This window comes from Magallana gigas, chromosome 2 (genome assembly GCF_963853765.1).
Source record: "Magallana gigas chromosome 2, xbMagGiga1.1, whole genome shotgun sequence".
Classification (NCBI taxonomy): domain Eukaryota; kingdom Metazoa; phylum Mollusca; class Bivalvia; order Ostreida; family Ostreidae; genus Magallana; species Magallana gigas.
In genome coordinates this window covers 36,632,669-36,645,650 of record NC_088854.1, presented here as the reverse complement: position 1 = coordinate 36,645,650, position 12,982 = coordinate 36,632,669, and the positions used below count along the sequence as shown (strand labels likewise).

At 35.5% G+C, this 12,982-nt stretch overlaps 1 protein-coding gene across 1 annotated transcript in view; it reads left to right on the top strand.

Annotated features, from left to right (window-relative positions):
- Positions 1–12,982, top strand: part of LOC105331119 (glutamate receptor 2) — a 33,706-nt gene that overhangs the window by 17,741 nt on the left and 2,983 nt on the right. Inside the window, exons 12-16 of the mRNA XM_011433175.4 lie at positions 60–415; positions 504–702; positions 803–1,059; positions 1,167–1,278; positions 1,426–1,560. Of these exons, the coding sequence (XP_011431477.3) occupies positions 60–415; positions 504–702; positions 803–1,059; positions 1,167–1,278; positions 1,426–1,560 (1,059 nt within the window). The remainder of the gene's footprint in view (positions 1–59; positions 416–503; positions 703–802; positions 1,060–1,166; positions 1,279–1,425; positions 1,561–12,982) is intronic.

The window sequence follows — 12,982 nt, the reverse complement described above, 5'->3', positions numbered from 1 at the left end:
GGGAGGGGGGTCATAGAGTGTTGAAAGTATAAAACAATTTAATTTTTCATTTGTATCAGAAAGCTGATTTAGCAGTTGCTCCCCTTACGATAACAAAACAACGGGAGGAGGATATTGCCTTCACCAAACCCTTTATGAATAGTGGTATCAGCATCATGATAAAGAAGCCAGAAATCCAAAAACCCGGCGTGTTCTCTTTTCTAAAGCCGTTTTCGATTCCTCTTTGGATGTGCATCATCGCAGGATATTTTTGCGTTAGTTTTGGGATGTTCATAGTCAGTCGCTTTAGTCCCGCGGAATGGAGGCGAAAGTGTCTCCGAGTGGACAATGGCGTCGTCAACAAGTTCACATTAGAGAGTTCCCTCTGGTTCACTATGGGGGCTCTTATGTTACAAGGAAGTGATACTTGTCCAAGGTGAGCTAAGAAATGTTAAATATTGAGATATCCATTATGGTCGGTGACAAGCTTTAATATTTGTAAGGTTTTTTAAATTTCTCCTTAGGTCGGTGGCTGGTCGTATCATAGGTGGGACTTGGTGGTTCGCTGTTCTGATAGTCATTTCTTCTTACACAGCAAATCTAGCTGCATTCCTCACAATAGACAAATTGTTAACCCCGATACAAAACGCAGACGATCTAGCAGCGCAGACAGAAATTACCTACGGCACGCTTGAGTCCGGATCTACACAGTCGTTCTTCAAGGTACCTTGATGAAAATTTTATTCTTGTCTAAAATTTTGAGATGTATATATATAAAACCATTTCTTAATGAATATTAAAGAACGCTTTGTTCTGACTGTAGGACTCCAAAGTACCGACTTATCAGAAGATGTGGGCGTATATGTCCACGGCGTACCCTAGGGTCTTTGTGAAGACCACGGCGGAAGGTGTTCGAAAGGTCCGTGAAATGAAGGGAAAATACGCTTTTCTACTGGAGTCAGTGTATAACGAATACTTCGGCCAAAGAGAGCCTTGTGACGTCATGCAGGTTGGTCCACCTCTGAATACAAAAGGATACGGCATTGCAACACCAAAAACATCCAAACATCAGGAACTTTCGTAAGGCATAAAATAATTTTTTTTAAATAAATTCTAATTAACTATTTTTTTTTTACATACACTTTTTCAATCTTTTTCGTAAAAGATACAAATATTCTTCAATATAGTGAAAAAATGTCCATTGCAATACTTCAACTTAAAGAGAATGGGTCTTTGATTAAAATGAAGAGACGATGGTGGATAGATAAAGGAGAGTGTGGAGTTCAGGAAGATAACCAGGTGGGAATCACAAAAGTTCCCAGTCCTTGCATTATTTTTTAAAGCAATCTCCTGTAGCTTTATCATTATGATAAAAGTATATCTATCTGTTACTTCAAGTTGTGTATACTTATATACAACACCAACTCATTTCTGTTTTACACACAGGGCAATAAAAAGAAGAAATCGTTATCGCTGAGTAACTTGGCTGGGGTTTTCTTTATCCTCATAAGCGGCCTGGTGTTCTCGATTATTCTTGCCGTCTGTCATTTTCTGCGTTCAAGGTCCAACAACAAACAAGGGGTAGGTAAACTTGAAATCATCTCAAGAAAGACAGGAAATCATATTGACGCAAGCGTCAAATGGGCCGCCAAAAATATAATTGTTGTATGAATCATCATTGGTTGTTTACATAAAAACACACCACAAAGAAGAAAAAAAAACGAGTTGGCTGTACTAATTTTTATGGTAAATTTAAATACATTTTCAGCAACATGTTTTGAAGTTTAACATTTTACTGTTATTATTGAGAATCGAGTTCGTTACTGTAAGCATTTCTAACGGTAATTGTATGATCATTACCATAGTATAAGTAATGTATTGATTTGTACATAATTCTAATACAAGTTCAACTCATAATTATTCTCTTGGAGATTATGTATTTCAAACCATTTAGATTTTTTTTTTGTTGCATGGTAGTTGTTAAAACTTAATGCATTAGATTATAGGATTTCAAGGGACCACATACTATATAGAAATGGATTATTTTAAAGATACATGTAAGAACATGTTCATCCTGTAGAATCTGCACATTAATCTTGTCTACAGGCCATTTTATGAAGATAATCATGGTTATTTCATTGCACGAGGTTCTCAAAAGAATTAAAAATAAATCCAGATAGCCGGATATTTCAGGCAACTTCAAATTTCCAGTTTCCTTCATATTTTTGCGTAAATGATTGATATGGATGTCATATCATAATATTTTTTCTATCACATTTCACATGGAAATATAATAAATACATGGAAAACGCCTAAATTTGAATATATTTCTACATGCAAATTTACTTTTAATTCATAAAAATAAGCATAATATTAATTCAAAAAAAAAAAAAAAGACTACCTTGCAGAAACGCAGTTACAAAATTTAAATGTATATCAAATAACGGACCGCCTCCTGGCGGCCCGTAATAACTCTGTGACAATCAACTGGACAAAATTAGGCGACATTCAGTTAAAGCTGACATGGTTATGAATTCTTATTTCCTATGTAGCTTGTAACAGGAGATTTGATTGGCTAACAAGTCGGGTGTAAATTTCCGTACACTCGACTTGAGCCAGGGTTGCGTTCAAGATCATAGCTGCTACGTAGGGCTACGTAGTTGAACGGTAAGCTAGCCTAGCCGCTAGATAGATATTCATAGCCTAAATATTTTATGCTAAGCATCGAATACAAGATGGGCACCTTAGTTACTTGTTTGTAACAGACATGAAATCTATTTATTTAATGATATTTTATTCTTCCTTTAAGTGAAAATGAATTTTAATGTATATCTCCGCTTGAAATTAACAAATTATGTCGATGTAATTAGTCTTAAATTGAATATTTTCAACTTCAAATCTGAGACCTAGCGGCTAACCTAGCAGTCCGTTCAACAGACCTAGATACATGTATCTACGACCTAGCGGCAAGGCTAACAACTACGATCTCGAACGCAGCCCAGGTGAAATAAAATGTGACGTCACAATGCAATTCTTATTAACTTTACAAGTGAACCTGTAAATCTGTGCGAAAAATAATGTAACTTTTAATGAGGTAAATGAAGAAATTATTTGTCAGAATCCCTCTTTCCAGGGACGTATATACTAACATTTCTTAATATTTTATTGTTATAAATAAATGGTTTTCATCACAATTTCAATTTATTAATTGATTTTCAAGTTGCAAAGCACTGGTAAAACAATATAATTTTAAAATTTGTTTCACATAGGAAATAAATGCGTTACCCATGATAACTAATAATATAAACGCATTATTTACCTTTTATCTCCGACTACCGCAATTTATATTGTTACGTTCATCGCTACACATTCCTTTTAAAAGGGATTAAAGCTGGCATGAATTCATTAAAGCATTTGGTCGCCATATTAGCTTTGATCGCTCCTTAACTGCCAATGGGATATACTAGTCGAGAAAGTTACGGTCGGTTGCTTTCCGATCGAGGCATTCAGATTGCACGGACTTCTAAATACATGAACTAAAATGGTAGGCATATATTCGTAAAATATAAATAAAAGATAAAAAGATGGTAAATCCAAAAAAGTAACAACGTAACATCGTTTCCATCGGTTTCAACAAAACACTAAAATTTATGCGGTCATTGATATTTTTTCATCTGCCACATTGTATGGTTGGCACATCAGCGATATTATAGAGGATTCTTGAAATAAGTGTGCCTGAACTATCTCTTGTTTCTTTACTGGATATACCTTACCAGTGCAGTGTTTGTCATATTATTTTTGTGCAAGACGCGTTCTGCAAGTCTTTTCGTCCTATGTAACGTATGCGGGTGAATGAAATACGTGAATGCGGTAAAGCAAGATGACGATATGGCCATATTGGCCCTAGGACCAGAGCCTCTAACCATGAATTTCACAATATAGGCAGAAGATTGGACATCAAATCCATGCAGTAAGATTTTCACAAACATGTATGGGAGTAGAAAAGAAGATGTTTAAAGATCTAATACAGTTTAACTTTATGGCTATATTGGCCCCGCCCTATGGTCTGTACCCTTGTGCCAGGGGTTATGAGTTTCACAATTTAGTTTGAGGATTTCATGGACATCATAACCATGCATTTTGTTTTTCTCAAATATAAAGGGAGTAGAGAAGATTTCATAAGATCTGATACACTTTTATTGTATGGCTATACTAGTATTGGCCTCCACCGAGGGTCTAAACCTCCTGACCAAGGGGCCATTAATTTTATAATATTGGTAGAGGACTTAATGGACGTTATAATTATGCATTTAGCGTTTTCCCAACATGTTAAGGAATATATAGAGCAGAAGATTTGAAAATTTGGCGCTTTTTTTGCATATATAGCCCCTCCTACGGCGCCCTAGAGGTGGTAGAGCCATGAATTTTACAGTTTATATATTTTTTTACCATAGAGACGATTCATACCAAAAATTGTAGCAATTGGCCTTGTAGTCTTCAAGAAGTTAAAAATGTAAAATTGTTAACGAACGACGCACGACGATGGAATAAGACAAATTATAGGTCACCTTGCGTAATTCTAGTGACCTAAAAAGGTGCTACGTTGTTTCTTTCTTGGATTTACCGTCACTTATGGACTGTGTTGGTTGTAGTGCGGACGGGATCTACAATAAGATTGAGACGTTATGCACGCTGTAATTTCGCATTTTAATCAATTAAGTCAAATGATATCACTCGATTGTCCAAGCCATGAGCTCTGCGTTGGGAAAGCGAACAAATACGCAATTGCAACGCGTTTTTGAAGAAATTTCTTATTTCGCGTTTACCCACCTCTAATTCATATATATATCACTCGTCATATAAAACTGTTTTTCCGCAAATATTTGCTTTCTTACCCTTATCGAATGCTGTCAATACCCACTTTCTACGATTTCCCACACATCTGTTCTATTGAGAAGCCATTGCGTGACGTCACTTTTACTGCGTACGGTACAGATAATTATCTTTAAAGAATAAACCATTATAGAGTTGACAGTTTCTGTCATGGCTTTATTAAGTTTCTGTATTTCAGTATGTACATTTCATAATATGAAAATGGATAAGCGCTGATCCTCAATATGCCTTTGGCGCTTTCAGTTAGTTAGTTAGTTACTAGTATTATATATAATGATAACAAAGAGTCATGTATAGTTGACAACCCTGGAAGGTGAACAGAAGTTGCCAGCAATGACTTGTTGCAAAATTCTTTTAAGTGGATTGCGGGACCTGAAACACGGGTACCGCAATATATCCGCCACTGAAAAGGACGAACAAGACGTCATGCCTTTTAATGCAACGCAATTTTAATACATCGCAACAATTTACAAAAAACAGTGAAAACGATTTCAAGAAATGAATTAAGTTCAATACTTCAAGACAAGTAACAACGAGAAAAATCACTTCGTCATGTTCAATCATGACGAATAGCAATTATGTTTCTAATTCATCAAACACTTTGGATATGCACAATGTCTCCAATACACATAATTATATCCAATTGGGAGTTGCATTATTAAAATCAATAAGGTATTTATAGATAGGTTGAAACAGGGTGTAACGGGGCAGTAGGTTTTGTTCAAATTAAATAAAGTTTTGGACAACCACAAACAGATACCGCCGAATTAAAGGCATGGGTAGACATTTTGTTTCGTTGTAAAGACTTATTGGGGACAGTTTTAATGACATTTGTAAATATGAAGTTAAAGTAATGATAAATAAACACAATTTTGGAATAACTTTGACTGGTTGGTATCAATATCTTGATGACGTATTAGTGCCCCGTTGAGTTTTTAGCTCACCTGAGCTGAAAGCTCAAGTGAGCTATTCTGATCACATTTTGTCTGTCGTCCGTCTGTCTGTCTGTCCGTCGTCTGTCCGTCCGTCTGTCCGTAAACTTTTCACATTTTCAACATCTTCTCAAGAACTACTAGGCCAATTTCAACCAAACTTGGCACAAATCATCCTTAGGCAAAGGGGATTCAAAGTTGTGAAAATTAAGGGCCACACCCGTTTTCAAGGGGAGATAATTAGAAATTAATGAAAAATTTCGAGAAATTTTCAAAAATCTTCTTCTCAAGAACCAGAAAGCCAGGAAAGCTGAAACTTGTGTGGAAGCATCCTCAGGTAGTGTAGATTCAAAGTTGTGAAATTCATGACCCCCGGGGGTAGGGTGGGGCCACAATGGGGGGGTCGAAGTTTTACATAGGAATATATAGAGTAAATCTTTAAAAATCTTCTTCTCAGAAACTAAACAGCCAGGAAAGCTGAAACTTGTGTGGAAGCATCCTCAGGTAGTGTAGATTCATAGTTGTGAAATTCATGACCCCCAGGGGTAGGGTGGGGCCACAATGGGGTGTCGAAGTTTTACATAGGAATATATATAGAGTAAATCTTTAAAAATCTTCTTCTCAGAAACTAATCAGCTAACAAAGCTGAAATTTGTGTGGAAGCATCCTCAGGTAGTGTAGATTCAAAGTTGTGAAAATCATGACCCCTGGGGGTAGGGTTGGGCCACAATGGGGGGTCGAAGTTTTACATAGGAATATATAGAGTAAATCTTTAAAAATCTTCTTCTCAGAAACTAATCAGCCAGGAAAGCTGAAACTTGTGTGGAAGCATCCTCAGGTAGTGTAGATTCATAGTTGTGAAAATCATGATCCCTGGGGGTAGGGTGGGGCACAATTGGGGGGGGGGTCGAAGTTTTACATAGGAATATATAGAGTAAATATTTAAAAATCTTCTTCTCAGAAACTAATCAGCCAGGAAAGCTGAAACTTGTGGGAAGTATCCTCAGGTAGTGTAGATTCAAAGTTGTGAAAATCATGACCCTTGGGGGTAGGGTGAGGCCACATAGGGGGGGGGGGTGTTAAAGTTTTACATAGGAATATATATAGAGTAAATCTTTAAAAATCTTCTTCTCAGAAACTAATCAGCAAGATGATTCTTTATAATTGTTAAGACTTTGGCTCCAGGACAATTCTTCGGCCTCACAAGAAGGTTCAGAGTTTGATGTAGCTAAATATCCCATATATAAACAATTGTAAAGGATCTTTTTGAGAACTGCAATACTCAACATGTGATATGACTATACAATTGAAGCAGGCAGCTATTTTTTCATTAGAATCTTTTTGTATTACTGTTTTGAGTTATTGCCCTTGATTTATTGATTCTTGATTATTTTAATTAATGCATCCACTGTTAACCAATTATTGTGATGATTATTTTTATACAATAATAAATTTTCAATGTATATAAGTTGTTCTGCATAAGTAGTTTTAGGTTAGGCCGGATTAGTTTGTTTATTTTTGATTTCCAATTTTTAGATACTATGAATTATTTTAGGCCGGCACATATATAGAGACAGTGTGTATTGCATTGCGATGAGCGACTGTTTGGGGTTAAACTTGAACAGATATGGAGAGATTGAGGGTGTGGACATCCCTGCTCAATCTAATCTTCGTGTTTTTCTAACCTACGATAAAGAGTGTGCGGTCCTTCCTGCCCTGTATCGCATTAATACAAGTGTGCGGTCATACCCGCTTGTCTTGGTGGTGGTTGCGGCAGAGCACTAGTGTATGGTCATCCCTTCTGGTGTTCTGGCCTTTCTAGCGCAAGTGTGCGGTCATCCCTGCTTGCGTTATCTATGCTTGCTTTAACGTTGGTACCTGTGAGTTGCGTAGGTGTGCGGTCATCCCTGCCTGCGTAACTTTGAGTCCCTCTATATGTGCAGGAGCGGTGATTAAAGTCTGCTCTTGTATATATTGGCAGCAATCAGGGCTATCCGAGTTCCAAGGGGGAAAAATGGATTTTATTTATACAGGATCTACATGTATTATTGTACATTGTCCAGATTGTTTGTATTATGACTCCATTAAGCTGACTTTATCATACCTATTGTTCCTCAGGTGAGCGATGTGGCCCATGGGCCTCTTGTTTAAGAAACAGATAACCCCGATGAGCTATTTATTCGTTATTTTGCCTGTTCTGCTACTATGCTTGATAAAATGTTGACGTTTTTTAGGTGATACAAGCCCAACACTATTACCACAGCAGTGAATGTGCCATTCTCCTGATGCAGTAGTGAAATATGATCTTCCAAGTTCTTCCCATTTTAGACCCCTTCCTGATCAATTCACTATGATTATTAAGGATTCCAGAGACAAATACCTAACCTAAGTTATGCAAAGTAGATATGCAAGTTATAAACTGCAGAGAAAGTTCTAGTATCTTTTTTATGTTTGATTTTGAAACCGTATTCAAAGCCGTTTAGTAATTCATAAGCTGTATTTTTGATCTGAATAATTACTAAGCATTGAATTTAAGACATTAAGTTCGACCAGGGTTGGATCCATGTCCCATAGGTCGTGTGTTGGCCTTTGACTGCCCACGACCTTACTTCTATATGGGAATTGTCGTATGTGGTCGAATGCAGGGGTGTTTCCTTTCTCTTGGCAAAGGGGTTGGTAGTTGTTTACCCTGCAGTAAATAGAAGGATCGTTGTTGGTGCATTTCAGACACACGTGGTGATAATTACAGTATGCACCACTGCACGAACCTTGGTAATAAATTCAAAGCTTTTGGTCGATTTTTTTCGAAAACTTTGACATTTGCGGGCTTGTGAGGAAAGTGCTCCGTAAAAAAGCCAAAGCTCAGTATGGATAGAACCCCAGTCTATAGTTTGATTTCGAGAGCATTTGAATCGGAGCTATATGTCGTAATTTAACCCGTTAAATGTGCATGTAAACAAATTCATTGTTACAAATACATTTGGATGTGAATCAAAACACGTTTGGCCATATCGGGATTGGTAAGACGTCCACAGTTCGTTAATGGCGTTAAAAAGTTCATCAAAGGTCCTTATGTTTCGGACAGTACTTCGAAGCTCTCTTGTAATACGAAGCCATATATTCTCTATAACATTTAGGTCTGAAGCATGGGCAAGCAAAGTCAAAGAAACTAATATTATTGTCACGCTTGTTTTCTTCGATAATTCTTTCTCGATGCACAGGTGCATTGTCGTCCTGAAATATATACATTCCATCAGTGAAATGACGAGCTTAAACCGACAAAAGGTTGTTTTCAAGAATTCCTTGATCTTTTATGGCATTTATTCTTCCATTTGATTTGCATAAAGTTTCGACACCATGTGACAATTTGCACTCTCATATCACTTGCTTCCATTCATTCTAAACTGACTATTTTCTCCCTGCCAGACACCACGAAAGTCGCTTTCTTCTATTCACCTCCCCGACCACCATTTTCTTCCTAATAACTTACCTATAAACCATATTGTGGTGCAATATTCTTTGGACAGTGTGTGATGGACATTTACTGTACATCTAGTCTTAAAATCATGTGATATGTCCCGGAATGATCTTCAACAATTTTCTCTAACTAAGCGCAAAAGCTTATACTTTTTGGTAACTTTCGGAGGTCTCCCGAAATGGGGCAGATTTTCCACATTTCTCGTCGTGCAAATATTTTGCCATATAGATCTAGCTGTTGACTCAGATATATTCAACATTCTCCAAATTTCACAGTTTCTGTGTACCTTCTGTTTAAATCTACAACCACTTGTTAAAGCTCAGTACTAATTTCTTTTGACTTTCGCTCTATGTTGGAAATATCGTGTGATAAATATAACAGAAGACAACAATGATACGTCATATGGTCTGGTGAATATCCACGTGATTTGTGTGGGAGATAAACCTAAATTAGTAAACACGCGAAATGTTTAGATGTGATTAATTTCTATGATTTAATGTTTTAAAAAAAATACGCCGCCATTTTGCTTTTCTACGAATATTTTAGCAGCAGCGCTGAACATGGGTACCAAATGCATCTTTTATGCTACATAATAAATTTGGCGTGCTGAACATTTGCATGTCGTTACTTAAAGCATTGGTACAATTTTCAATAGCATTGATTGTACCAGATGAATGGGCTGCCATGACGATGGTGGTCCAAGTAAGAGTGGTAGATGAAAAGCTGGACCACTGCCATCAGAATGGGTCTCTAAAGTCATGGATTCAATTGCCCTTGCTACTGTCAGGATCATCGGTCGCTATTTCTGACTGACCCAGTTGCGGCGGTTGTTTTTCTGGCTGCAGGCATATGGTAATTTCGACCTATTTGAACGTTACATCGTACTTAAAACGTTTGCCAATAATAAGTTTAATTTTACAGGTAAAAATTATTCGATCTTTATTTATATATATGTGTGTGTGTGTGTGTGTGTGTGTGTGTGTGTGTGTGTGTGTGTGTGTTTTATGTAGAACAAGCTAAATTGGTTTATAATAAAATATTTGTATTTGCACATGATTAATTTATTTAAAAAAATTTTTTAAGTCGAAGTCTTATAGATAAAATATTAACGAAATGAAAATTTCATAAATATCCCTTTCGGTGGAGTGAACGAAACGCCCAAATTGCTTCCAACGCCTCATCAAATTTAAAAACTGTTTAACAATACATACCAAATTCACAATACATACAAACTAGTATTTTGGAATTACTGATCTGTCGACCCACGTCCGTCATCTGTTCGATATCGACCGCAGGTAAGAAATCGATAATTGCACATGTAATAATGACATCATTACATAAATGACTATTAAGTACCCGCTTTTATTATTTTAGAGTTATAGCACTTGAATAAAATATTGATTACTTTAATTATTAGAGTTATGCCGCTTGGTTTATTCTTTGATAAATGGTATTTACCGTATATAGCGATAAATATATCTAACTTGCTTCCAGATTACTGTGGATTTTTTAAAGACATGCATGAAATCTTGAATGAAGAATTTGCCATGCTCCCTGAAATAAATATCCATAAATATCCAGTTAGAGTTTTGTGGCTTCTGTGGGAAAAGCATGGTGACAAATGAGCGATTTGTATATGCACTGTCGGCCATGACATAGTCAACAGCTATTCATGTCACCCAGTAGATCTACACATTTTTAGAACGCTGTGTACAGTTGATGAGCTGTAGCCATATTGGCACCAAAGAAATCAACTGGCCACCTATAGTAAAGAATGAATATTGTACATGTACATTGTATATCAAAACTCATTTTCTTCCAAAATAAAGTAAGACTTTTAATAAATGAAAAAAATATGAATTCTCTTAATCTGCTGCATTTCTCTATATTATTTTTCATACTTTATAAATTCATTCCGGTTCTTTGATATATAATTAAATCTTTAAACAGTAGATATTGATTGCCTACACATACCTTTTAATTATAATATATCAGTACCTGGAGACAGTAAATCCATGGAAGATGAACTGGAGAGCATGAGTTGTTAGCTGAACTTTCCTCTGTCCGTTAGAAATGATGTTGATACTGCCGGTAGTGTAAATATGAAAGTATCTCACCATATTCTTGGTATCACCAGATTTTGTTATAATCAAGTCATCTTGAATAGTCATTTCATCGATGACTTTGCCTCCATGGCAACCGAATTCTGAAATGTTTTGTTTCTATATTTCTTTCTTCATCCATGTTGTTTGCTTCATTAAAACTGGGAGTCTGCTTGACAGAGTTTTTGTAGCATTGTAATTATCATTTAGAAGGAAGTTGAAGAAAGTTTTTCCCCAGATATTTATTTACAAAAGTAAATGTTACAAAACAATATATTTTTTACTCTTGGATAATTAATAATTCTTGGTTTTGCAATGCAACAAAAGTAAATTATATATGGCAGTGGTTTCATTTCTAATAGAGTAAAAAACCAAGAACTAAGTGTTTCCATTTAAAATCAAAACCAAAAATATTGCTCACTAATATCCATGTATGTTGTACATTAACACAAACTAAAAAATAAAGTGATGTGAATGTTCAACTTTTTCTGTACATATTTTACACATATAATCACAACTTTTATTAATCTTACTTACAAAATAATTATTTGAAAGTAAATAATTTAACAATTTGTAATAAAATTCCAAATTCTTTTTGTCTTGTAGTAAAACAATTTTATACATATAAATATTTTCTCAATCGCTTTTTAAGAATATCAAGTTCCTTGTACAGTTGTATTTTGATTGCATGGTTGGTATTTGAAATTTCTTCTTTATAAACTGATTTTAGAAATCTTTTGTTGATTATTATTTTTCTTTATTATTAAAATAAAATTTCGGCAATAAAAAAAGATATTTGACAGCCCTGTCTTCTTCCCCTTTTCATTTTGCATGCTTTTTAAATCCTTCTGTAGATTCTTTTATCTAAATATTGGACCTTGATAAAAAATGTTCATCCATTTTAAAGAGTTTTCCCTAAAAGTCCAATTTTTCGTGTTTTCAATAAAAAAATTCCGTTCTACTGAATCAAAAGCTTTTTCAAAGTCTAAAAATAACAGGATCCACTCTTTGTTAAAATTTTCACAATATTCAGATTTATCCCAAATAAAACGTGCATTTATACCTATATATCGGCCTTTAATACATGTATTAGCTGTTAGCTTTGAAATAAAGGTTTGTAATTTACGTGCAAAAATGAATGCTTTGATTTTGCAGTCTGTATTAGTTTGGTCGGTAATTTCTTCCTTTTTTATGTATAAGGTAGATAACTGCATGTCTTTGAGAAAATGTCATATACCGTTCAAAAAAGTTCCTTTATCATCTTATAAATTAAGGAGGATAATTGATGCCAAAAACATTGAGAAAATTTATTTGGCAAACCTTTGAGGCCCTTTGAAGTTGAAGAAAGTTGGACTTTCTCAGATCCTCATACGCTTGAGGCGAGCGTATGTACAAGGTGAGACGGAGACGACTAATAACTTTAGAGTCTCACCTTCTTTGGTGTATTTCCAACTCCTTGTTACAATTTTTGTAATTGAGACTTTAGCAAGACTACAAATTCTTCTGGTAGATCATATTTTGCCACAAAGTTCAAGATTCTTGTGACCTTCTTCATCAAGGGTAATGACTCTGTCCTTAAATGATCACTCTGTTGACAC